The sequence below is a fragment of the Nelusetta ayraudi genome, unplaced genomic scaffold (assembly GCF_046127955.1).
Source record: "Nelusetta ayraudi isolate G7.1 ecotype Tasmania unplaced genomic scaffold, CSIRO-AGI_Nayr_v1 ptg000048l, whole genome shotgun sequence".
Lineage (NCBI taxonomy): Eukaryota > Metazoa > Chordata > Actinopteri > Tetraodontiformes > Monacanthidae > Nelusetta > Nelusetta ayraudi.
The window spans coordinates 14,841,389-14,865,983 of NW_027466098.1; the positions used below are offsets into that span (position 1 = coordinate 14,841,389).

A 24,595-nucleotide genomic window follows, 5' to 3' on the forward strand; every position below is an offset into this window, starting at 1 on the left:
CCAAAAACATTCACATGCAAATACCAAAACAGACCAACCTGATCCTCCTTTTTGCCTTCCCCGTGGCCACTGCTCCGCTGGCTCCTCCTGTCTCAACCTTTATGCTTCTCCTTTGTTTAAATTTGGGGAGAGAAAACTCGACATCCACATCACTCATCTCTAGCCTTGGGGGCGTTCCCTCTATCACCAGCTCCTCTCTGCGCTTCTCTTTTAGCCTCTTCAAACCAAAACGACCACCTCTCTTCTTTTTGGCTTTAAATGGCTTGCTGCCCTTCACACTCTGAAGCAGAAACACAAAAAAATAGCACGCCAATAATAATCACCTGATGTAGCCTGAGTGAAATCCCATACCAATTTCATGTAAGTTAAAGGACAGATTGAAACAATTATTTTCACAGATGTGCCTAGAACGTAAGATTTTGACTCAGTTATTTCATTTTAGTGCTAAAAAAATCCACACAGTTCAGTGACTCCACATGGCAGTTTTACCCAGAATTTTAATTGATTACCATTTTGGTGATCTTTGCTTTGGGACCTTTGACTTCCACACTTGGAATTCGAGGCCTCACGCTGAGCTCTACTCCTGGGATGGTCCTCTTCACCTGGAAGCTGACCTTATAGGGCTCTGCACACTGAAGGATCTTCAGAGCGTCTTCATACTTCACGTTGTCAAAATAGACCTTGGCACTCAGCAACTGGTCACCTTTATACAGAGCGCAAGATGATTTAATGAGTCCACAATCTGTTGTAAATTTCCTTGAATCTGTTATACTATGTTAATATAACATACAGTTGAAGGTAATGTCATAAGAGATCATATCATAATACAAAGTGCTTCTTTATATACAAGGGATGTCATGGTGCAGCAGAGTTCTGAAAATACTAGCAGTAGGTATCTCTCTATATAACATATAGGTTGGATCCCAACAATTGCTTTGACATCTGTTTTTTCCTGGGTTTCAGTCACCATTTTAATTCAATCTGATTCCACTGTCAGTCAGCTTCCTCTCAGTTGTGATACAACCAGGAAGCAACTGCTGTGAGCTTTGTTTCAAAAGAAGCCAAAGACGAAATGGAGATAGCAAGTGCAGGCCTACCAGCTTCTTCAGATCATTCACTTTTCTTGCAACAGTGAGTTTTATCATAAATTGAGGGCTTTGCTCTGTGCTGATCGTGTTTTTATTCTAATCCCAACCAAACAAGAGTTTATCCAAACACTTTCTTGCAACAAACATGGTGTTCATTAAAAACAGCTGCTGAGTCTTGACCCTTTATGTCTAATTGAAATTCTAAAATAAATTCTCTGTCATTCTCAAAGTGTAGCTGTAGATTTTGGAGCATTAAATATCAATGTTAGGAACTCGTTCTGATGGATGATTGAAACCCCTGGAAATGATGTGGCTGTAGATCATCTATAATCTACAGAACAGTCCATATCCCTTAACCCACCAATAAATACATTCATCTTTAAGCCTAAATTAATTTTCTGATTGAGTAAAATTTCCTTTAGGTCTTTATATAATAATAATAATATTCAGACATTTTGACCTGGATGTCATTTTCTATTTTTATGAGTATTCCACAGTATGCCAACCTATTAATTACTGTTATTTAAAAAAAAAAAATCTATGGTAATCTATGATAACAAACATAAAGATGTAATAATCACAAATATTAGACACACACAGGATGGTTTAGAGTTTAAAGGTAACATATTTTATTTTGGTTTTAGGTTACGGTACTTCTAAAGCATGTTGGGTATTTTGGTAAACGCAGTGCTGGAATGAATCAGATGTGGCCGCAGGTACCTTCCTTTAGACTGAGATGTTTAGCAGCTGGCGAGTCTTTGAGGACATCCTTGACAAAGATCCCTCGTTGTCCTCCACCTGTCACACTGTAGCCACTGGCTCCAGCCTCCGCCTCCGTCTCCACCACAATTTCCACTTCCTTGGAGGCCTCCTCACCACCCTGGAACACACACACAGACACACCAGTTGCTTTAAAAATAAATGTGGCCTATGATACGGTAAACAATTTGAAATACTACACCTCTTACCGAGTCATGGTCAGTCAGTCAGGACCATCAAGGCAAGATGGTATTCATTTGACAATCAAGACATCCAACCATTCAGTATTATATTTGACATTTATAGCTATTAAACCTCCAGGTTTAAATTATTGTTCACACACAATATGGGTTATTTGTTTGTCTTTTTGTTTGTCCCATAAGGATAAAAAATTGGCCTTCGACACTGTGTAATGCATTATATTGTTCACTCGAGTGGGTTCAGAATTGACTGTGCATGAGGGTGTCATCGAGTTTATTTGGCTGACAAACTTTTCCATTCACTGGTCCAAGGAATGCATCTTGACCTTTATCAACTACCGGGGGGGATTTGCTTTCCATCTGCTTTTTACTGCGATTATTTAATGTCAAGAGCAAACAATGAACGCAGAGAACCCACAGTAACACCAACAACTTATCACATCTCCAGCCAGCTACCTAGTACTGACACAAGCAAAAGATACTGGATATTCTTAGGTAAGAATCAGAATCAGAATCAGCTTTATTGACTAAGTTTGTGCATGCCAAACAAGGAATTTGACACAGGTTTTTCTCTATCCTATAAGGTGCCTATAACAGTGTCTGACTTACTGTCTGTTCCTCTGTTGGCTCCGAGTCCATCTCTGGTTGGGCCAGTTGGCAGGTCGACTCTCTGAGATGACTTCGCTTCTGACTCAGCACCTGCTTCAGTTCTGCATGGAGCTTCTCCTTCTGCACCTACACACAACACCAAGAACACCAGGTTTGTTGTTATATTGCAGCACTAGTACAATGATATCTATATTCCCAATGTGTATTTTCTTCAACTGAGTCTCATTTGCTAAAAAGGAATGTCAAAAGGAGGATGTCTGACCCTTGCTCAGCCATACAAATGCTACAAACAAAAAGACAGTTCCATTTCAAAACAGCAGGTGTCACTGTCACAAGAATGCTTACTACAATTCCTTGTTTGAGTGAAACTGTTATAAAATGCAAACGTTAAACTTTTATTCAGTGAATGTGGGTCAGTGTCACTGACCCAAACACCTGTGTTTGGCTGTTGACATGTTTTTGTTGCCAGTGTTGCAGGTGGGAACCTGCTGCTGTGTGAAAAGGCCGTCCGTCACTGGCATCTTTGCTGAGTTGGGGTAAATGAAAGGTTGTTCACGTGTTGCACAGTGGCCGCAGCAGATTTCCCATTGTCATCGAGTTTGTATGGGTCTGGGTCACAAGGTTAGAATGCTGACCATTTTTACAAAAAATCAGAAGACATTCTGAATTTGACTGGACAAATATTTTGGCAAAAGTACCACCAGATCAAGTCTGTCGCTGGGAAAGTCGTGTCTATGCACTAATTAAATGAGGTAAGTTAGCAGGTAGCTCAGATTGAAAGATTTTGTTTCCTGTGACTGACAACTAAAACCTTCCTACCTGACTCTTACATTTCTCTTACAGTTATATTCTGACCAGTGTATGAAATAAACAAATAAATAAACATACAAATAAATAAATAAATAGATAATATTTTTGAAACGGATTAGCAATCTTTTTTAGAAATTCCACCATCTTGCAGTGTCAGGAAAGGTCTTTTGTCCATCATATTGGCCGTGCTGAAATCCTCCATACCGAAACAATTTTGCTGTTTCCTTTTTTTCTTTTTTTTCTTTTGGACACTGACACAATTTTGGAAGGTTTGTGGGGAAAAAAAAAAGTTTTTCTGAGAATGACTAACATTATTTTTAGATATACAGAGGTGGTGCTTGTTGAGAGCTCTTGGTTTATACAAGCGTGCTATTTTTTTGTTGTTTTACAAATGTAATATTTACCATGTTCGCTTACTTAATTTGCATTCTTGTCTTAACCACAGACCTGCGTGTGTCATTGTTACTCTTTGTGATGGCTAAATGCAGATACAGGTGTGTGTGTGTGTGTGTGTGTGTGTGTGTGTGTGTGTGTGTGTGTGTGTCTCACCACTCTTTCAGGACTCTCCTGCTCCTCTGCAGAACCGCTGTGGTGAGGGCCGGAGGGGGATCTGTTAGAGGGCGACGGCCGCCTCTTGTCTTTCAGCTGCCCACACAGTAATAGATACAGTTCATTTCAAACACTCATGCAGAACGGTGTTACCCTTTCACAGAGGATGATTTCAGGCTTCAGTAGGCTACAGCTCAGTCTGCCAGCTTCTGGGAAAAGGTTTTAGGAAAACCTTAAGAACATGGGGGAACCAAGTGTGAACTCTTTGAATTTGTTATAACCATTGACATTCTCAGTGTTTGACTTCAAGACGCTCATCGCAAAAATGTATGTGATGGAAATCCAACAGCCCTGAACTTCCAGAGTTAAATGTGTTGCCTAGTTTGGCCTGAGTCTTTGATACAGTTTTGTTTTTTGTATCCTTAGGTCATTTGTTCTTCATTTATTGGATGAAATATGCAAAACGTGTTTATTTTGAATAAGGACAAATACTTATTCAAAACCTCATTGATTGATTGTCAATATTCAACACCAGATATTTGAATTTTTAGGAAGTTCAGCCCTCTGACGAGCTGCTCTGATAACTTACGGCTGGATCTCTGCTCTGGCTGTAAACATGGCTGTCGTCTTGCTCTCTGTCCGAGTCTGAAAAAAGAAAAAAAAATTAAAATATATTTATTTGTGTGTTTTTGTTTTTGGGATTTTGTGTGTCTTTGTGTTTATTTCTTGTCACTTGAGCAGTAAAACCAATACACCCTACTGCACAAATTCACTCTGACAGTGACAGTAAATTTCCAACAAGTGTTGTGTGTTGATCTACTTCAAAATCTGAGAAAGTTGATTTACGTTGTGGGCAAAACTTTCAAAGAAATCAAACAATATTGTTGTTGTTTGTCCACCAAGATGAAACATTGCAACATACTAGAATAATAAGAGGACAAACACAGGAGAAAAAAAGGCTTATTGTTCAGAAAAATGCTGCAAAGATTCTTCCCTGGAAAACACATTGTGTTAACCCATATAATGAATGACTATTAATGTCATGACAGAGAAAACAGAACTACAACCAGACGCACGTTTTAGCAAATACACTTGGCTTTGATGTTTTTGTCAGCCAGTCCGTGAAATAGTGAAATCATGGGTCATCGAGCAACAACACAGAGTGGATAAACACAACTGGCCAGTATGAAGCTGGAGGCCACTTTGCCATAATACACAGCATTTCACAGGTTCTGCACTGGTCTCTCTGCTCTGTCCACCGCACAGAATCATCTTCAGGTTTTGCATGAACCCGGTTGCCGGCTGACGAAATGTGTCGAAGCTCATATTATCGTCGAGTTACATCAGCAACATATCTGGGCTTGTTCAGGATTCACTTGACTTTCTGTCACTGTGGCCCCCAGCTATGCCATTCCTCACAGTCCTGCCTTCATGTGATCACTTTTTAAATGCCTTAGCGTGTGTGTGTGTGTGTGTGTGTGTGTGTGTGTGTGTGTGTGTGTGTGTGGGTGTGTGTGTGTGTGTGGGAGAGAGTGAGTGTGGATGTCGTGCCTGTCTGAGTGCAATACCGTGAAGGTATCTGGTGACAGGGAGGTCGAAGGAACACATAACCAACATTCAGTTCTTCAGCAAGGCTAGGCTTTGGACTATCAACCCTTTTTTCACACCAATAAGTCAATTAGATTGTCAGAGTTGTCCAAACAATCCCAGAGGCATTTGTTAGATCAGCAACTTTAAAGAACACAACCTGTTTGCACTGGAACTTGCGGTCCAGCCAAGACCTGGTGCATCTCCAGCAAATGACCTCAACAAGTTTATCTTCACCGTAACCCAGCAGCAAACACCAAACACACACACACACACACGCACACGCACACGCACACACACAGTGGACACAGATGGGGATGTCGGTGTGCAGGGTGGTCTGCAGGTCCTTTAACCATGCACTGACTGGCAGTTGCTGACGATCACAATATTAAAACCCTCCCTAGTTCAACCATAATTGTGCACTGAATTAAGTCAATCTGCGTGTGTGCATGAATAAACAACTGCTGATGTGTTTATTGGCCTCTACAACTCTAGTTGTAAGCAAAGGTTCAAAATGTGCATATTTAAAGAAATCATTTTCCTCCATGGAAATAAAGATTCAAAATATTTGCTTAACATTTATGCTTGCCAATTGGATCAGGGTAAGAGCAGGCGCAAGTTGAGTGTTGTCAGACTATAGATCAGCAGTGATCAGCTGTATTTCATGTCTAAAACCGACACTGTACATATGGGATGATGCAGATCAGAACCGAAGTAAAAAAAAAAATAACAGGAAAACTGATTCAAATGCGGACAATAAAAAAGAGAGAAAAATAAAGTGTAATAATTTCGCTCAAAGCGAAGAACCATTTCCACTTTGCAGTAGTTAGTAGCTCGTCTGAGCGACAGACAGGTTGCAGCAGGTGGAGCAGGTGGCGCTCCCTGGCCGGAGCAGAGGAATGGCTGGGTGGCAGACCAGGAGGAGGAGAAGATTTGAAATTCCTGAGAGTCCCGTCTTATTATAGATCAGGCTCACGGATTTACACATCTCTGCATGCCTGATGACCCGCCCACCAATCAGAATAGCCAGTCAATCGTCAAAACCGTGTTCGTGAACCACTGCAGGCTCCACCTTTACTTTCAACGCAGATGCTAACTAATATTTGATTTGATGCTTGTGTGTTTAAAGGACCAATATGATACAAACTTCCCTTTATCATTTCCCCCCCAACAATAGTATGCGTCCCTCCTGTCAAAAGATCCACCTTAACTTCTTTTGCTTGCTCCACTTTTCAGAAGGCGTGTGCCAAAACGTGCTGTTTTGTACATGACTACATTGTGATGTCACAAAATGAAGTCCAGATTAGGCCACTCGTCTTGTGGCTCTCCTATCTATGACCACTTGAGACACTGCTACCACTAAAACCAACACATGGCAGGTCCAACAAAGCATCAGTTTTAGCATCCAAGAAAAAAAAAAATCCATAATAAATCTTGGGAGTCTTTGTCACAGGAGTCTAGCAGGACATAAACATCTGATGGTGGGTATAATGCGGGACCTTTAAATGTTCAGAAATAATGATCTTGACTGTCTCCACAACAGATTTCTCACTGGTTCTCATCTAGCGTTGTCACTGCTTGAAAATAAATGACCAAAGTGCTTGGCAAAAAAACGGAGCCCATCCCTCAGCAAAAATAAATCAAGATGACATCAAGTAAACAACATTTTGCTGCAGCTGTCGGGTTGTTTGTGTTACAGCTGCAGCACGAATAAACACTGAAGTCTTGTTACTTGTTTGCACGTCTGAGCTTTTAAATCCTGGCAGCCACAGCCATCCTTTATGTTGATCCCCCCAAAAAAAATTTGATCAAAGCGCTCTGCAAGTATTAACAGAATGAATATGACAAGGCTTTGAAAAAAAAAAAAAAAATCCAAGAAGCAAATGCAAAGCATAAACAAGTTCATGCCAGGTGGCTTCCTGTATGCTGCACAAAAAACTTTGATACAAGAAGTACTTCCAAAGATTATTAAAATTCTATTCAATTTCTATGACATTTGAGTATGTCAATAATTTAAGGTAAGAGTTGTTATCTAAGGCAGCTGCTGCTCAGGAGTTGCATCAGTTGGAGTTGCGATGTGCTCTGGCTTCGGAGATCAGAGAAGAAAACAAGTGGAGAGCTTGCTGCTGTCAGCTGCTGTGAGGTTTGTGCTGGATTAGCTTACAAGCAGGCTTGTTAGTGAGGTCATAGAGTGTAAAACAGCTTAACCACGGCCAGAAAGGGGATTTGAGCGGAAAACTAAATGAGTAAGGCATTTTTCAGCTTCCTGCAGTTTATCGAGTTCTCTCTGAAGTGGTTTGGCAGCAGAGAATTATGCGTGTTGTGGGGCCACTTCACTTCCTGTTTATTATGCGCAGCTGAATGGATTGAAACATTAGGTGGGTTAAGGTGGCATCATACGCATTTGACTGCGGCTCAGGAGGTAGAGCGGGAGCGGGTTGTCCAATGACCGAAAAGGTTGGCGGATCACATCCCGCTCCATCCCAGTCTGTGGTTTTGTCCTTGGGCAAGACACTTAACCCTAAATTGCTCCCAATGGGGCTGGCAGTGCCTTGTATGGCAGCCACCACCCGTTCGCGTATGAGTGTGTGAGTGAATGGGTGAATGAGAGGCCATTGTAAAGCGCTTTGGGGTACCATGAAGTTCAGCTCAGTTTCCTCAGATTATCTAGAGGTGGTCCGCATTATTGTTAATTTATATCTGGACTGATTTGGTAACCTGGCAACTAAAGAAAGAAAAGTTGCTCATCCATCGTGCCAGCATCCAACTGAAAGTCTTATCATCTGGTATTCATTTTCCACGGGTTCCATATTTACTGACGTTCATACTGGTAAAAACTGGAAGGCAAGAGGAGGTCGACTTCAGTTGAAAGCAAGAAGAAAAGAGAGCTGAAGTGACCGCGAGTTGTTAAAAACTGAGATACTGATTAGCACAGAGCATTTTTACAATAAATGAAACAGCCGATCAGACACTCACTCATTCATTTAGTGGCCGCTTCAGATGGTGGAGTGGATGATGATATACATGCTTGAGTCATTACGCCGCTCTCGCATTGGGGTCAGCACGAAGAAAACAAACACCCGTCTGCCCCTCAAAGAAGTCAATAAACATTTCTTTGACTTACTGACACAGACACACATGAGCAGCAGTGCAGCAGCCGCGGCAGCAGGCGGGAGTCAGTGGAGGTGGTTTTGCAAGTTATTTATGGGTTGAATTTTTATCAACATAGACCAAAACCTATTAAAAAAAAAAAGGCTTTCGCTCTCCCTCTCGCACACACACAGGCAAGAGAACCTCTCAGAGGAAACGTGGCAAGTTTTTCTTTCTTGCCACAATAGCTGGCAGCCCGAGGAAAATAACACAAACCTTATTGCATCTAATTTTAGGGACAATCACAAGACCAGAGGAAGGAAACTGCTTCTATTCCAAACACCAGACTGACTGTAAATACTTCGGCAGAGTTTGCACTCAAAAACACAATTCAATTACGAGTCACCAGACTCTCCAGTTTCCGATGGGTCACCCAATGAAGGAAAATTAACCGTTTTCTTTAAACACCTTATGATCAGCAACTAAGGAACTACATTACCTGAAATATAGTAAGACATAACCAAACATGCTGCCAGCAATATCAAGGGTGCCAGATCATAAACATTTTCATTTTATTTGGTTGAAACAAAAAAATGCTTTTTTTAGCCTTCTACTTTTGTGACATCACAAAAGGTTGACTGTGTTTTTTCATAGGACTTTTATAAAGCAGAGCAGCAGGCAAACAATATAAGAAAGTTGCATTTTTATATTGTTGATTGTGTTATGAATTTCCAGTCTCTAGGGGATACATTTTCCACGAGACAGTTATAAAACAGGATGAAGTTACCAGTGAGTCAGTGTCACCGGCAACTTTATCTGGCACACCTCAATGTAAAAAAAAAACCATCGAGTGGGCCAATCACATGGCACGGCAGTGAAGTGGCCAAGAAACGGATGCAAGAAAGATGTGGAAATCAAACACGGTGTGCCAGTCCTCCAAGTGAGGAACAGGAAACCGAGGCCACAACTCACACGGGCTCGGACAATAGAAGATGAAAAATGTCGCCAGGTCCGATGAGTCACAAGTTCTGCCCTGACATTCCGACGGCCGGGTCAGAAGCAAAACAACATGAAAACACGGGCCGGTCCTGCCTGTGTCAAAGGTTCAGGCTTCTGCTGCTGTGTGTGGCGCTGTGGAGGATGTTTTCATGGCAAACTTAGAGTCCCTGAGTGCCAACCAAGCATTGTTTGAACCCAACAACCTACCAGAGTGTTGTCCACCCTTTTATGACCACAGTGGACTGATCTGATGCCAACTTCCAGCAGGATAAGGCAACGCAGATCTCTGATCAACTCAAGCTAGTTCCAACATTGCCATTATGGACCAATTTCTGTTTTTGATAAGCAGCTCCTGCTCCTTGTTGAACATATGCCATGAGGAATGGAGGCAGCTCTGAGTGCAGAAGGAGGTCCAACCCACTGCTTCAGATCTGACAGGTCCGTACGGTCCATGCTGCACCTTCACCCTCCTCCTCTGTTTAGAATGAAGGAGATAAAAAGGTGGAAGCATGCACATCTTATACTAATCTAATCCATGTGATTCAAGCGGCAGGAGACTGAGGCAGTCTGTGAAGAATTTCTCCTCACCATCTATTTCCGACACTACCGGGATTCCCGCCGTGCTCTTCCAGGCAGAGCCACTTAAGATAAGAGCACCAAAAAGACCCAGCCCTTTGCGATTGATGAGATAGACTTCAGGGTGTCTCCGCACTTCTGGGGACATCAACCACAAACAGGACACACCCGGAGGTGCGTGCCACTCGACAGGAAGTGCCTCCTTGCAAACAGGAAACTACGATTTGGATGGAAAGACTCCTCTGGCGGCCGGCGAGGAACAAAGACAAAGTCGGTCGTGGAAGGAGGCAATCTGGCAAAAAATACAATCTGCACTTCTGAGTCGCAACAGCAAAAACTCAAATTTGAAAAGACTTTTTACTCTTGAGTCATTTGTTTACATGAGTTTTCCTCACGTCAGCTCTTGGCGCTCACTGGCGGAAGCTCATCCTCAAGCGCCCGCCGGGCTGTGTTTCCTCTGGAGGCCTTCCTCCCCTGAACTGCCCAATCGTCTCCCTGACCCGTAGCTTCCCGCTCTAAAATTAACCCCACCCACGAGCCAGCGAGCACCACCAACACCCAGAGACTGTCGCCAGGAAGAGGGCTCTCGCAATCCATCATTTTGCTTTTGACGTCATTCGCACTCGGCTCTCGGGGGGACGCGTGCATAGATTTCATATACGGCTGCACCTCTTTCGGAGAACCCGTCGCCTGGGAATGGATTGCGATGCGACAACGTTGACGTTCGAAAGCGTTTCGAATGAAAAAACAAAAACAAAATACTGCAAAGTCCCAGAAACACTTGAAATAGGTGTTTTCTCTTCTCAGTGTTTATCTGAGCAGTGAAAATTTCGAACCCTCCCTTCAAATAACAGCCATTTCTCATCGCCCACAATAACTGGATGCCACAAGAGTGTCGGACTTTATTTGTGGCATCAGACCTGTGATCCCTGCGAGTGCCTGCCCTGACAGAATTAGAGGTCCAGTTACTGGCCTCCATTTAAAGTCCACTGGAGTCCAGCTGGAGTGGAGAGGGAGGGGGGGTTTACGGGAAGGAGGACTCTGCTGTGGCTGATCTTTAAATAGCTTGATAGTATTTACACTATTTTGTTGCCTCTTCAATCTATCTGGACCGCTGTTAAATATTTGAAGAGCTGAAGGGGCTGAATAACTGTGGTAAAGCCGTCACCATTTTCGCTGCGGCTGTCAGTGTGTTGCCCACTGACAGCCTCCAAAAGCAATATTTTTACTTTCACATCCGAAATATTTTGGATTGGCTCTGGTTGGAAAGAGAAGACAGGATGCTGTTGTTACAAAGTCCAAGCCAAAGAAAGACACGCACAAATTCTTAGACATATTCCCTTTGAGACTTTTGTAAACACAGACAAAACCAGATTGTGTTTGTCGATGAGCGACACAAAAAACTCAATTTGAAAAGTCAACCTCAGAAACACTTTCAGAGTTTGTTGCCGCTTGTAAAAATTCGACGTTGACAGTTCGCCGCTTGTGAAAAGTGATGTCAGCCCCCAGATGCATATCGCCACTGAATTACCCAGTGCGTGCGTTATGTAACTTGGTGGATGCTGCAGAGCGGGGGCGGGGGGGGGGGGGGGGGGGTTGGCTACGGGGGCCAAAATACATAGCGGCCCGGTGCGTGAGCTCTGTAATTAACAGCCGAGCGGATCCAGTGACCGTCCGGCTGCAGCTGTCGGTGTGTAACATTAGGACAGCGGGGTGTTTGAAATGCTGCCACCCGCAGCTCTGATTGCAGCGCAGCAGTGGGGACCTGGGGGGAGATGGAGGGTGTGGTGGTGGTGGGGTGGGGTGGGGGGGGTCACCTCAGCCTCAGGGATTCCACGATGATAACCAGCAGTTTGGGGTGTGTCCACTCCCGTGGCAGTCGGCCAACCGGCTTTCCACGCACATTTAAATATATGCTGGGAATAATTTGCAAGTGTCACTCGACCCCCAGAGTCAATAGTGGCATGCCGGGCTGCAAATAGCTGCCGTTCACCTCGGCGGACACTCACTCTGCTGTTTGTAAGCCGCCACTGGCATGCTGGCATAAACACAAGCGGCAGCTGTCTCACTAAAAGTGTCTTCGCATTTAAACAGCGCACTATTGTTGTAACCTCTGCAGCCGGCAGAGCGGAGCTGCGCACGTAGTCTGTTTTGCACGGCCGAAGGGGTTTTTCCATGCTGAGGCAATCTGTCAAAGAGACGTAAACAAGTTCTCGGGGCTGATTTAAAAACTAATTCGACTGAAAAATGGCCGCAACAAAGGCGAGAGGCAGTCAAACTGCTGCTGCTGCTGTTTTAGCTCCATGTTAAGTGCAGGGCCAATGAGGACAGATGGCATCCAGCCTACCTTAACTCTCAGCCACGGCGCCTCCTCCAGCGGTTCCAAGGTCACAGACTCACACCTGCAGCAGCTCCACAACTCAGACCTCAACTTCTCTCCTCACTTATCGTCCCTCAGCCTTTCTCAAATTCACTTCCAGTCTCTTCTCAGCTGCTCTCGAACTTATTGCTGCTGCTTCTAACCACTCTCAGTCTTTCTCTCTGTCCTTCTCAGTCTGTCTGTCTGTCTGTCCGTGCCCCTTGTCACCAGCCAGCCTGTTGCTCTCCCCTCAGTGAAGCCTCCGGCCTGGCTCGGACCCATGCCATCTCCAGGACGGATGCAGCCGGCTGCGCTGATTGGCCGGGGGGCAGGAGGATGCCCCCATATTAGGGCAGGAAGAGGCGGGGCTGCGGTAAAGGAGGGAGGTGGAAGAGATAACAAAGTTTGTGACATAGTGGAGCGTCTGTGACTGGACCACTGTTTGTCTGTCTGACAGATTCCTCCTGCATGCCGCCACAGAGGGGGGGAAAAGGAAAGAAGCAGACAAAATGCAAAAGTTGAGTCAATTTTCTGAGTCAAAATAATTTTTTGTGAGTAAACTGGGGCTAAATTATGAAGAAATGAACACTGAGGTGTATTTTTGTTTCTTGTTGCAAGAGTTCAAAGTGATTTGATAGAAGTTTCATCGACTGTCAACTTTAGCATATATATGTGTATGTATATATATATATATATGTATGTATGTATATATATATATATATATATATATATATATATATATATATACAGTATATATTATTTACAAAGGTCAATTTATTAAAGCCTCAAGTCTCTGTTGTTCTGTTCAGCCTTCTATTATTGTCCTCTTCACAATACATCCACATACCATCAGGTCTCAAGTGATTATTGTGATGTTCTATTTGAATATATGTGGTCAGCAAGTTAATGTCACTTGCTGTGATACCAAAGAATAATATTAAGGAGGATGAATGTAACACAGCGAGCAAAGTAGCCAGAGAGCCAAAATAAAGAAAAAAATAATGTCTCTGATCTGACTGTGTGTCTAAATGCCTGGATGAGAGTTACAACACGTGATGTAACTGGACGTTATTTTTATCCCTAATGACTGAAAATAGAAATGGGAGGCTACAGATGTTGTCTTAGCAAAAGTGTGATGTTTCCTTTTTTAGGAAGAACTGATGACTGTTACTGTGACGCTATTGTGAGTGTGACCAAGTGTGTATTAGTCTACATTTCTCTTTGCATCTTGTCCTATTGTTTTTCTGTTGGCTGACCGTGTTCACTGCAGAGTTCACCCTCAACAGAAATCTCCTACACCTCTGTGTGATTTCAGTATCTCTCTCCTGGCAGCTTTAGCTGGAGCTCGCTACCCGAGTGCCAAACAGCACACGCCTGGCTGGAGCAGCTCTCCCAGTTGGATTGTGAATTGTTTATTACTTGTAAAATGTATATTTACATTTAAATAGGGACACGTTTGCAGGATGAAGTAGTGCCACCCACCAACACTTTCATCTTAAGCTTAAATTTAATGAAATGATCAAAAGTCTTTAAGTTTGTGATTTGAAAAACGTTGGATTGTACATCGTCATGAGGATTCAGTGTTATATTGAAACTGGAATTGGCACTGGGTATTTTAACGTTATTGGCAAGCTACTCAACTAAAACAAAAGAGTGACTGAATGCACAAACAATGTGTTTGTTCTCAGACACTAATTGGTCCACAGTTTTAAGTCCACATATTGTTGCTGATATGCCCAATGGCTTTGTTAGAATATTTATTTATTTATTTTGCCTTGTGTACCAATTTCCTCTGGGATTAACTGAAAAATCTTTTAAGTTTTTCAACTCTTGAGTAATGATGACTTGATGAGTTGCGATGAGGTGCCTAGGGCTCGATCGGTGTCAAGGTACAGACATTGCCTCCTAAAGTTTCTTGATTCTTTACTTTTGTAGCTAGAGGTCCTCAAATGGCAAGAAAAATTACCAACACGTTGTTTCTTATCAGCTTATTTTCTCAGTTCTCTGGGCCGTGGAGCATTTGGCATTAAGAAAAAAAAGGAACAAATGTTAATTAAAAGGCTTTTTAATTAAGAAACTATCTTGCTGATTGCCTGTGGATGGATTTTGAGACAACTAGCCTCCAAGGGAGAAACACTTTCCACGAGAAACAAAACAGCGTCCCAAAGGAGAAACAAAATAAATACTACTTAATCTCTTTTTTGCTGATTTTTTTGAAAAAGTTACTTCATCAAACTTTAGCTTTGTATTAACAGGACGTTCAGGGCAACATGTAGCAGTGCAGTGTTCCATCCCTTTTTACTCTACGACAACATTTTCCAGCTGAAGACCAGGCGATAGTTTTATCACACTGTCTAAATTATTTTTCCCCTCAGTGCGATTGGATTTCGGCCAGGGGGCTGGGCGGGGTTCACGGACTTTATCAAGTACGCTCCAGCTCCTCTCTCCATGAACAACACCAGCGCTGGAACCAAATATTTCAACTGTATCCAGGCTTAAATTCAGCCTGCTGCCAGTAACAGGAAATAGGCAAAGAGGCACAAAGTGAACAAAGTAGGACTGGTGCGCTCACACTGAGGTGAAATGAAGTGATGAGCAGTTGCCTTAAATGTCTGTTGATCAAAAGTTCTTGCATATAATAATGAAGTAAACACGAAAATCTCCATAAATCCTTTTTGGATGATATAGTTTGAAAAAAATAATATTTGAGAGTGTACAAAAAGTGAATGTTTGAGTAACGGAAAGTATGTTTAAAAAGGCCACTGATTCTTCTCCTTATTATGATGACTGATTATTCCTCTCATCACTCGGCGGACACATAATGAATCCAAACACCTGTGCACCAATCTGTCGCTGCCATCCAAACCACCGAACCCTGTCCTGGGCCACCATCCTGACCCCTGCAGGGCCTGCAGCGCCACACAGCATCCATGTATGCGCGGGCCGGGAGAGATGAAGTCAGCACAGATCAGACGGCCAACACTGTGTCAGCTAACATGCTCATTGTTGCGCTCGAGCTCCAGCACAAAGCCAGGATTTAGACGAGAGGGGACCCGAAAACAAGGGCTGGCCCAGACAGGGACTAATGCAGGCTGATAGGTGTGGAGGGTGCCGCTATTTGCTTATCAGCATGCAGGAATCTGATCTTCCTTCAATAGCTCAGCAAGTTAAAGTCCTGGCTTCTTAGGGGATGATTTCAAAAGTTTTAGGGCTTTTCTGAGGGTTTTTTTTCCCCACACTGATGGATATACAGGAAACTTTAAATTATATCTTTGTTGTTGTTGTTGTTTTTCAAAGATTGCAGAGCCTGAGGGTGCTGAAGACCGGTGAAGGATGGGTTAGGAGGAGGAATGAAACGGAATCGGTTGTCGAGTGGCCTGAGTGTCAGCTAGCCGAATGAAAAGGAAATTGGACCACGAAACAGAAAACTTTAAGGTTGTAACAGTGAAAAATCACTGACTTGGCAGAGGAAGGACAGACAAAAGTTCTCCACTGCTCATTCACTTTAAATGAGACTCCGTGGCGGTGCGTAGTACTCACTGCCTTCGAGCCAGAGGCTGGAAATTACAGACAAACATGATGAGATTTTCATCGTACAGCAACTGGAAATGAATAAATGCAGATTGGAATTAGCGAACACGAGCTACTGCATGTTTGTCTTGATCCTCCGGTCATCATTCATTCTGTTGAACATATTTGCCGAAATGGCACGTAAACACACAAAGACACACACAGAAACACACACACATGCGTGCTCCACAGATACAAACAGGAAGGAGACACCTCTGTAAGGCCTCTCAACCTATCAGCTCCAGTTGAACAACTCAAAACTGTCACACAATGTCGACTTCCTCCCTTGACTCGGCCTCGACCTGAAACAGTGCGACCCCTCCGTGTGCCGACCTGACCTCTGAGTATTATTAGAGATGAATGTGAGAAGTCAGTTTCTCCGCCTGCCAGGCTGTATGCATCCTCTCTGGAAAACTCACTCCGTGACCAAGTCACGGCGGAAAATACAGGAAATTCCAACAGCCCCACTTCAGTTTAGTGTATTTCAAATGACAATGCTTTTAACTCAGCTTTACATCTATTAGTGAGCAGTCGCCGAATGAAGTACAATGTTGATGATAACCAAAGCTCCATTAAAACTCATTTCATTGTATTGACTCTAAAAAGAGGACAGGTTGGTAATGAAAACACAGGTAACAACTGTTTTGATCATTTAGAGCTTAGGAGCATTCAGCCCCAGCCCCCAGGGGACTATTTAAATTCATACAAAATATTATTACGTATGTACCAAAACAAACATTTTCCATAACTATTAAATTATATTGTCTCATTAGAACAGACTATCGCATAAAAATCTCCCATTCTTTTTCTGGCTGCAGAGTCGCAAGACTTTCCAAAGAAAGTCAGTCAAAGATAATGGATTCACAATATTATCAAATGAATAAAGATGATGTTGACAGCTGCACGATCTCAAACCACAAACATTTCTCGTGGAGGTCAAACATGGAATAAGCAGCCGTATCCAGTCCGAAAACTAGGTGTTGTAATTCTCAATTCTCTGTTTTAGTTTTAACACAAAAATTGCCAACAAAAAAATATATAACTCGTTAAAAAGTTTGCCTTCAAACTATTTTTTTGTATTTTCACAAACATATTTCCTTCTCATTTAAGATGCTCTGTAAAAACAAAACAAAAAAACACATGTTGCTACTTGCAGCGAGGTTGTGTTGCTCCGTTTTAGACTTTTCTCATCCTGACCTGCGTTGGAGGAAGGTGTCCAGGTGACTCTGAATATTCCACGCAGACACTCACACATGGTCCAGCAGCAGGAGGTCGCTGGAGGAAACAGACGGCTGGAGCAGCCGAGGGACTCGGCGGAGGGTGGGTGGGGAAGGTGGGAGGGTGGGTATGGGGAGTCAGGGGGAGACAGGTGGAAGTCGGTGGCGATCCTGCACTGCGACTGGTTTCAGGGACCAGGCCCAGCAGGAGTCCGAGCTACGCTGTCAAGAGTGGACAAGGAGGAAAGCATGAGAGGCAGAGGCTGCAGGGGTCCTGGGTCAGCAGAGAGTGAGGGATGGAGGGATGGAGGAAGGCAGGGAGGGAGGGATGGATGGATGAGCATGGGAGGGGTGAGCCCAGTCAGGGAGGAGTAAAAGAAAGAAGACGACAGGAAGTAGCATAAGTGCACCTACCACAATACGCGGCGGCGACGTCTCCCTCTCCGCAGCAAACCATCGGAGTTGAAGAGATAAACAAGTATGTTTGCGACAGAGAAAGAGACGAGCGGAGGCGGAGAAAGCGAGAGGTGGTGGATGTGGCGGTGGTGGGACAGAATAGAGGTGTATTTAGTGGCAGTGGACAGTCAGCAGTTTGCTGCAGGCCCCTGCAAAGCCCCGCTCCATTGTCTGCGGCGCTGGAGGCTTTAGCCGCGGCGCAGCGCGGCCTTGTTACTGGGCTTAGACGGGCTGGACGCTGGATACCAGCAGACACAGGCACAGCCAGCGCACCTCGCACGGGTCAACATGGCTCCCAGTCAGACGCATTGATCGGAATGAGACGCTATAACTCGGCTGTCGCATTCTTCCACGCAAAATGAGCAAAGCTCGCGGAAAAGGACTGATGTTGGACATCTTGTCAACACGAGTCTTGGTGCCGCAGTGACCCTGCGCTGACTTCTGAAAGAGCAAAAGTGATCAAAAAACAGGGAATGTGTGTAATTTATAATTGATGGTATTTCAAAATGGTATTCTTCAAAAAAAAAAAAAAAAAAAAAGAATCTGAAGAATCCAGTCTCGGAAAAAAATGGAAGCTTTCAAGCTCCTCTTCAATGCTTGCAATGTGATCTTTAGTTGGTTTTTCCATACAACTAGTTTGGCTGAAGAAAAAAATAAAGATAAGTGGATGTGCTGAATCATTATTTAGATTTTGAGTTGTTATTATTTTGTTTTGAGGACAACTGGACCCACAACTGGATCTAATCAAAAACATGAAGAACCTGTACATTGAGAACTAAACTGTTCTTCCTGCTGCCGTTGAACAGTTCCTGTTTCTTCATAGAGAACGGCAACACACGGCATAAACTGTCAAAGTCCAAACAAAGGCTTTGCCATTTGGGAATAGATAATTTATCCAGACAAAGAGGATCGTCAGACTGTGTAGCTAGCAGGTCCCATCACACCTGTCGCTGATTATGAGGGGAGGCTCGAGGGTTCAGGAAGCGGGAGGAGCTTGGTAGCTCCGCCCAGACGTAGGTCAGAGTGCAAAACAAGAAGCTAGCGCTGTTTAGCATTTTGTGCATCACACATTCAAATTCGGCGATTCTTTTTTATTATGCGCAACCTGTGCGGCAGCGATTCATGACATGGGGGGGGGGGGGGGGGGGAATGAACATAAAGGCCAGTTTCAGAAAGCATAGAGCACACTAGCAGTTTTAGACTGGAGGCGAAGACGCGGCGCTTCCGGGTCTGTGATGACTGTTGTGTTCTTCTCTCGTTAGAAGCTGTTTGTCTGCCGCCGGCCGGGCCTCCGTTAATCCCGGCAAAGTGCGGAGTGGTTAGAAGCTGAGTCATCGAGGACTGCGCCAGCGCATCGGGCGCGAGCACGGACACGCACGCACAGAGAGAAAGTGACTCACACTTTTCCTCCCTCGATTGCCACTGACAGCTCAGACCTTCCAGCTTCAACTGCTGTTGGCAGTGCTCGGCGACTTTAACGGTACAGGGGAAGGGGGGGGAAAAAGAACAACAAATCCACCTGAACCATGAGTCGGCAGGATTGTCATCACGATTGTTCTCCAATGTGTTTTAATTTTTACGTGTAAAGTAGCAACAACCAACTTTTCAGTGACAAATGAAGTAAGGAAAATGAATTTTTCTGGTGGTACAAATTCATTCATTCATTTTCCATACCCGCTTAGTCCCGAGCTCAGGGTCACGGGGGTCTGCTGGAGCCTATCCCAGCTGTCATAGGGCAAAGGCAGGGGACACCCTGGACAAGTCGCCAGTTCATCGCAGGGCCACATAGAAATAGACAACCATTCACACGCACACGTACGGACAATTTAGAGTGTTCAATTGACCTCACATGCATGTTTTTGGAGTGTGGGAGGAAGCCGGAGAACCCGGAGAGAACCCACACAGACACAGGGAGAACATGCAAACTCCACACAGAAAGGTCCCAGGTCCGAGGCCCGGAATCGACCTTCTTGCTGTGAGGCGGCAGCGCTAACCACTGCGCCACCGTGTCGCCGGTGGTACAAATGTGAGCAGCATTCTGGGATTCACAGAATAAATGTGTTCACCCTTTCCTTTCATTTCTTAAAATGTTTGACAAAAATTCAAGTCATTAAAATGAAAATAATGAAAATCATCATCTTTCCTCTTTGTTGGGGCTTTCAATATATTTATTTTATTTTTTTTTTTATCTCTAAGCAAATTCCCTTGGAAACATCAGATTTGTTGTTCTGCTTCTCCATTATGTACAATTTCTTATCCGTGAGCAAAGGAAATTATCCAAACCTAGCGATAGAGTGTCAAACAATGTGTTCATTGTCTTCCTTTTGCTCTCAACTGTTTCATATTTTTCCTCCTAATACATCTCTTTTAATTAGACTGGGGATTATCTGTGCTCTGCGGAAACTGCTGGTGCCACCATGAGGGAATTTTAGCGACAGATTTTATGAAGAGGCGTTCTCGGCGAGGCCGTGTTGGAAAAACAACTTTTGGCACTCGCATCCTTGCAAGAAGGTCCTGGGTTCAGCTGCCGGTAGGTTGAGCCTCATATGACTCTGTGCACTGCATGTCCTCCCTCCATGTGTCTGTGTTGGATCCTTCTGGGATCTTCAGTCTCCACCTGTAGTCATTAACATACAACCCAGCTGGGTTAAAATTGAGTCTGAGCCCTAGACTAACGACCTAATGAAGATATGAGTCTGGTCACCTACAGCTGCTCCTCAGAAGAGTTGATTTCCCTTTGACGTCTTTGTACACGTGACCCATAAATGTACATCTTCAGGTTCACAAACTCTGAATGACCCCTGAAACACGTTGGCACCTATGTGCCTAACCCCAATTGATTTTTTTCCATCACACGGGAGAGTGCTGAGAGATGATGCAAATTGACTGATAACATTCAGAGGCACAAGGGGGAGGAAATGAGCACTGGAGCATAAAAATATATTACCTTTGTATCACCTGCCCACTGGCTCAGGAATAAGACATATCTCAATGAATAGAGGCTAATGTGATTATTTAACAGTATTTTTTCCCCTTCTCCCCTCCACCTTGATATGATGAGACTTTTCAAATGATTGGTAATATTGAAACCAAAGACCCAGCAAAGTGAATTATTACGTTTTCATAAAGGCTTTATTTCTATCAAAACTACAAATGAGTGAAATGTTCTTTTACAGCATCACAGCATTACATTAACCCAATGAAGAGAGTGTCTCTTTGTCAACAATTTGTCCACCCGAACAATGTCTGGTCGACACTGTTTCAACGTGCTGCTGCTGCAGCTTCTTCTCTTGGCTCAGCCTCTCGGGTGGCGACCTGCTGGGGAGACAGAGGGAGAATCCTTTACTTTAGCACCAACGACTCAAAAAAAGATGCTCAGTCAAACTTTAAGTCTGAATTTACAGACTAATATTTTACCACAGAACTTGTCTGTCCCTCACACATTTAATACAATGGCATGTTTACACCTGCAGGCTGCCCGGGAACTAAGTGACCTTTAATTAACTCGCTGGCTTTCCTCACCTGGTATGTTCATAAATTACCGATAGGGTGATTTTTTTTCTGTTTGCACATTTACAAAAAAAAAGGAAAAGAAAAAGTTTCTCTGACTCTGACTGGCTATGCGTCGGTTGCTCAAATGCTGAAACCCTCAGCGCTGGTCCTTCCTGGCAGTGGCAGTGGTCAGACATACATTTTTTAAACCATCCGCCACTTTGTTGGAGTCTTGTTTGAGCCCTCGACATGGAGCAGGTACAGTGAGAGCCGGCTATGCCGAGGGACGACTCCAGGGTTTGCTGTCTGCACCCTCGTCACCACATCTGTCCACTGGTGAGACACTGTGGTAATTAAAGTGCATCGTCTGGTATCTTTTACCAGTTCCTGAACACGATGGCAGCGTATATTCAGAGGCTGACTCAGACAGCATCAGCTGCTACTGGCATTTTTGTTGCACATTCTTTTTTTCTGAGTCTTGTATTTTGACTACTCCATCATTTTATATTTTCTTAAATTTATTTATATATAATATATTTCTAATTTTATTGTAAAAAAAGAAGAAAGAATTCACTACTTTTTGCACCTTGCTTATTTTGCCCCATTTTTTGCAAATGTTTAATTTATATTTCCAAATCCTTAGATGAAATCTTTCAACATTAGCCTGATTCACATTTTAATCTCACAAATTGGAACATACAAGTTTGTGCATCAGCATTTACTGTGCATTTTTTGCAACAGAGGACATACACTCACTCTCTCTCTCTGTCTCTCTCACACACACACACACACACACACTGAGTGCCAGTGGTGGGTGGGTGGTGGAGGGTTTTGGATGATTAACAGTGGGACAGAAATAACCTCCAGGGTTGGGCTCTGCTGCATTCCTCATCCTAGACGACACTAAATAGCTTACACACCAAGGAGTGACATGCTGGAGATACCTCAGAGGGGTTGTGTGTCTCTGTGTACCAGCTCGCTTATGCTTAGAACTGTGGAGGTGTCAGTGAACGTAAAGCACAAAGACAGACAAAAAACGAAAAACTGATGCATATTTATTCTGTTGCACATCTCTGCCAGTTTGGTCTGGGGTCAGCGGAATGAAACCAGATTTTTTAAGAATTAAAGATGCCTTTTTGACATTCAGAAACTGCATGGAAGATTCCCAAATAAATTGGACGGTGCACTTGTTATGGAACCACTCTCTGCCTCCGAAGAGGTTCTTCTCTCTTTATTTAATCCTGACAGTTTATTTAAGCAACATGGTAATGCAATCATATGTAATCAGATGCTCTCAGATGACACAAAAAGAGGGTTTGAATGCTGTTCGTGGCCAGGAGAGTCTGCGAGTGCTCCAACACTGCACACAAGTGTTGGAACTCTGCCACAGCAACAGGAAACATCACAGGGCAGAACCAGGATCGACACACTGATTACAACAGCCATGCAAAGGTGATGTTGCATGGGACATTTAAAACACTATTTTCCAGTAAGGACTTTGTGTTTTTTTCTCTCTCAGAGGGTGGAATGAGTGACAGGAAGCAGTATCTGCATCCCTTTATGACATCACAAAGTTCACAGAAGTGTCATTCCCTGAATTGTGTGAAGTAACTTTTTCTGTTTCTGGGAAGTTCACTTCCTGCACAGAGACACACATTATTGTTAGGAAGTAAATGATAAACATTAAAGACAAAACTGTTGAACTGTTGGAAATGTTCCACTTACAATCATTGACTCTGATGGCCTATGGCTATTCTCTGACAGAAAATAATCTTGTATTTTTATAAAGGCACATAAAGTTTATATGTACTTATGTAAGTACAGGTTCAGGACATGAACTCAAAAACTACAAAAAACACAAGGCACAAGAAGAACACATAAACCGCGGTGACCCTGGTTGAGTCAAGGTCAAGCCGCGCCGCAGGACAGAGGGACAGTTCACAGTAAACGCGCAAGACAAAGTAGACTACTGCGGCTCGTTAGTTCATTAGTTTTCTGTGTGGCCAAAACTGAATGTGTCCATGTTGTCCTTCTTACCTTTACCTCTTGAGAAAAAAAAAATGCAGAGGAGCTCAGTCTGGAAACTTTGCAGCCACGGTGACACTTTGCACACTATGCGGTAGGGAGTTCCAGATTTTATCTCAACAACAGCTGCAAAGAAAAGATTCAAACTACTACTACTACTACTACTACTACTACTACTACAACTACTACAGCAGTGAATCTAGAGCAGTGACATGGGACAGAGTGAGTGCAGCCATGTCTGCTTTTTGGTCACCGTTTGGACGTCCCTCCCCTCCACCTCCTCCTCCTGTGCATTATGGGCATGGACGGAGGCAGAAAAGCTCAGCAGGGTCTTTGTGCGGTGGGTGGGAACAACGTGACAGCTGCACAGCACGAGGCCACACAGCTGCCACGGCCACTCAGGGCAAAAAGAACATTAATGTCACAGCAGCAAGTAAGTTAAGCTGGGGTGCAGATCTAATCAAAGATGGCTGGTGGCGCTTAATGTGCTATTCATCACATCCGCTTTCCCAACTTTTTGGAATGCCCTCATACATTTTTACAACTGTTATGGTGTTTGTTTGTTCTTTAAATTATTATTATTTCAATCCACAATTCTCAATTTTTTAACAATGGGTTTCACCTTCCAGGTTAAGGGGGTCAAGAATATATCAGAAAAATGATCTCACAAAACTCATAATTCTGTTTTATCAGATCCACATTGCTCCCATAAGTCTCTTCAAACTACATGTTCTGAGCAAAGGCTAGAGAGCTCATTTTGTAAAGGTCACAGTTGGCATTACTGCGTCACAAGAAGAGTTGAGTGCCAGAGACGCAGCCAACCTTTAGCGCACAGATGAGACTGTAATTACACAGTAGCCTGGTTTCGGTGGCCTTCCCTGCCACACCTGTGTGTTTATCACAAATATAAAAAGTTATTATTGGTCTCTGGCTCCACTCTAGACGGCCTGATTTCATTCTTTAAGAATAAATGCTTTCATTGGACATCTTATTGAATTAATCTTTGGAATGAAAATCACAGAGATGATGTTGATGGTTTGATGTGAGCTGTGCTGTCTGACTGAAGTCAGGGACTTGGAGAAATGTCAAACTAATTAATCTTATATTAAATTTGGAAATAGATGAATCCCCAACTTTGCTCAACATCCTGTCATGAACACACACAGTGTGCTTTCTTTCATGATCTGTCTTAAAATGAGGTGTGTTTTG

At 43.5% G+C, this 24,595-nt stretch overlaps 1 protein-coding gene and 1 long non-coding RNA gene across 5 annotated transcripts in view; both read right to left on the reverse strand.

Annotated features, from left to right (window-relative positions):
- The window catches only part of prx (periaxin), a 30,373-nt gene extending 17,470 nt beyond the window's left edge, over positions 1-12,903 (reverse strand). For 2 of the 4 annotated variants that reach the window (XM_076036586.1, XM_076036587.1), the window contains exons 1-7: positions 12,615-12,903; positions 4,605-4,660; positions 4,016-4,111; positions 2,657-2,782; positions 1,809-1,968; positions 510-703; positions 39-280 (exon numbers count right to left, since the gene is read on the reverse strand). In XM_076036586.1, the coding sequence (XP_075892701.1) occupies positions 39-280; positions 510-703; positions 1,809-1,968; positions 2,657-2,686 (626 nt within the window). In that variant the 5' untranslated portion in view covers positions 2,687-2,782; positions 4,016-4,111; positions 4,605-4,660; positions 12,615-12,903. The remainder of the gene's footprint in view (positions 1-38; positions 281-509; positions 704-1,808; positions 1,969-2,656; positions 2,783-4,015; positions 4,112-4,604; positions 4,661-12,614) is intronic. The other 2 variants (XM_076036588.1, XM_076036589.1) reach the window with 1 other exon arrangement.
- Positions 12,904-20,975: 8,072 nt separating this feature from the next.
- On the reverse strand, positions 20,976-23,961 carry LOC142895502 (uncharacterized). Its single transcript, XR_012928223.1, has 2 exons — positions 23,399-23,961; positions 20,976-21,187 (listed from the first exon to the last, which is right to left on the reverse strand). It is a non-coding gene; the product is annotated as an uncharacterized LOC142895502 (long non-coding RNA).
- Between the last annotated feature and the right edge of the window lie 634 nt (positions 23,962-24,595).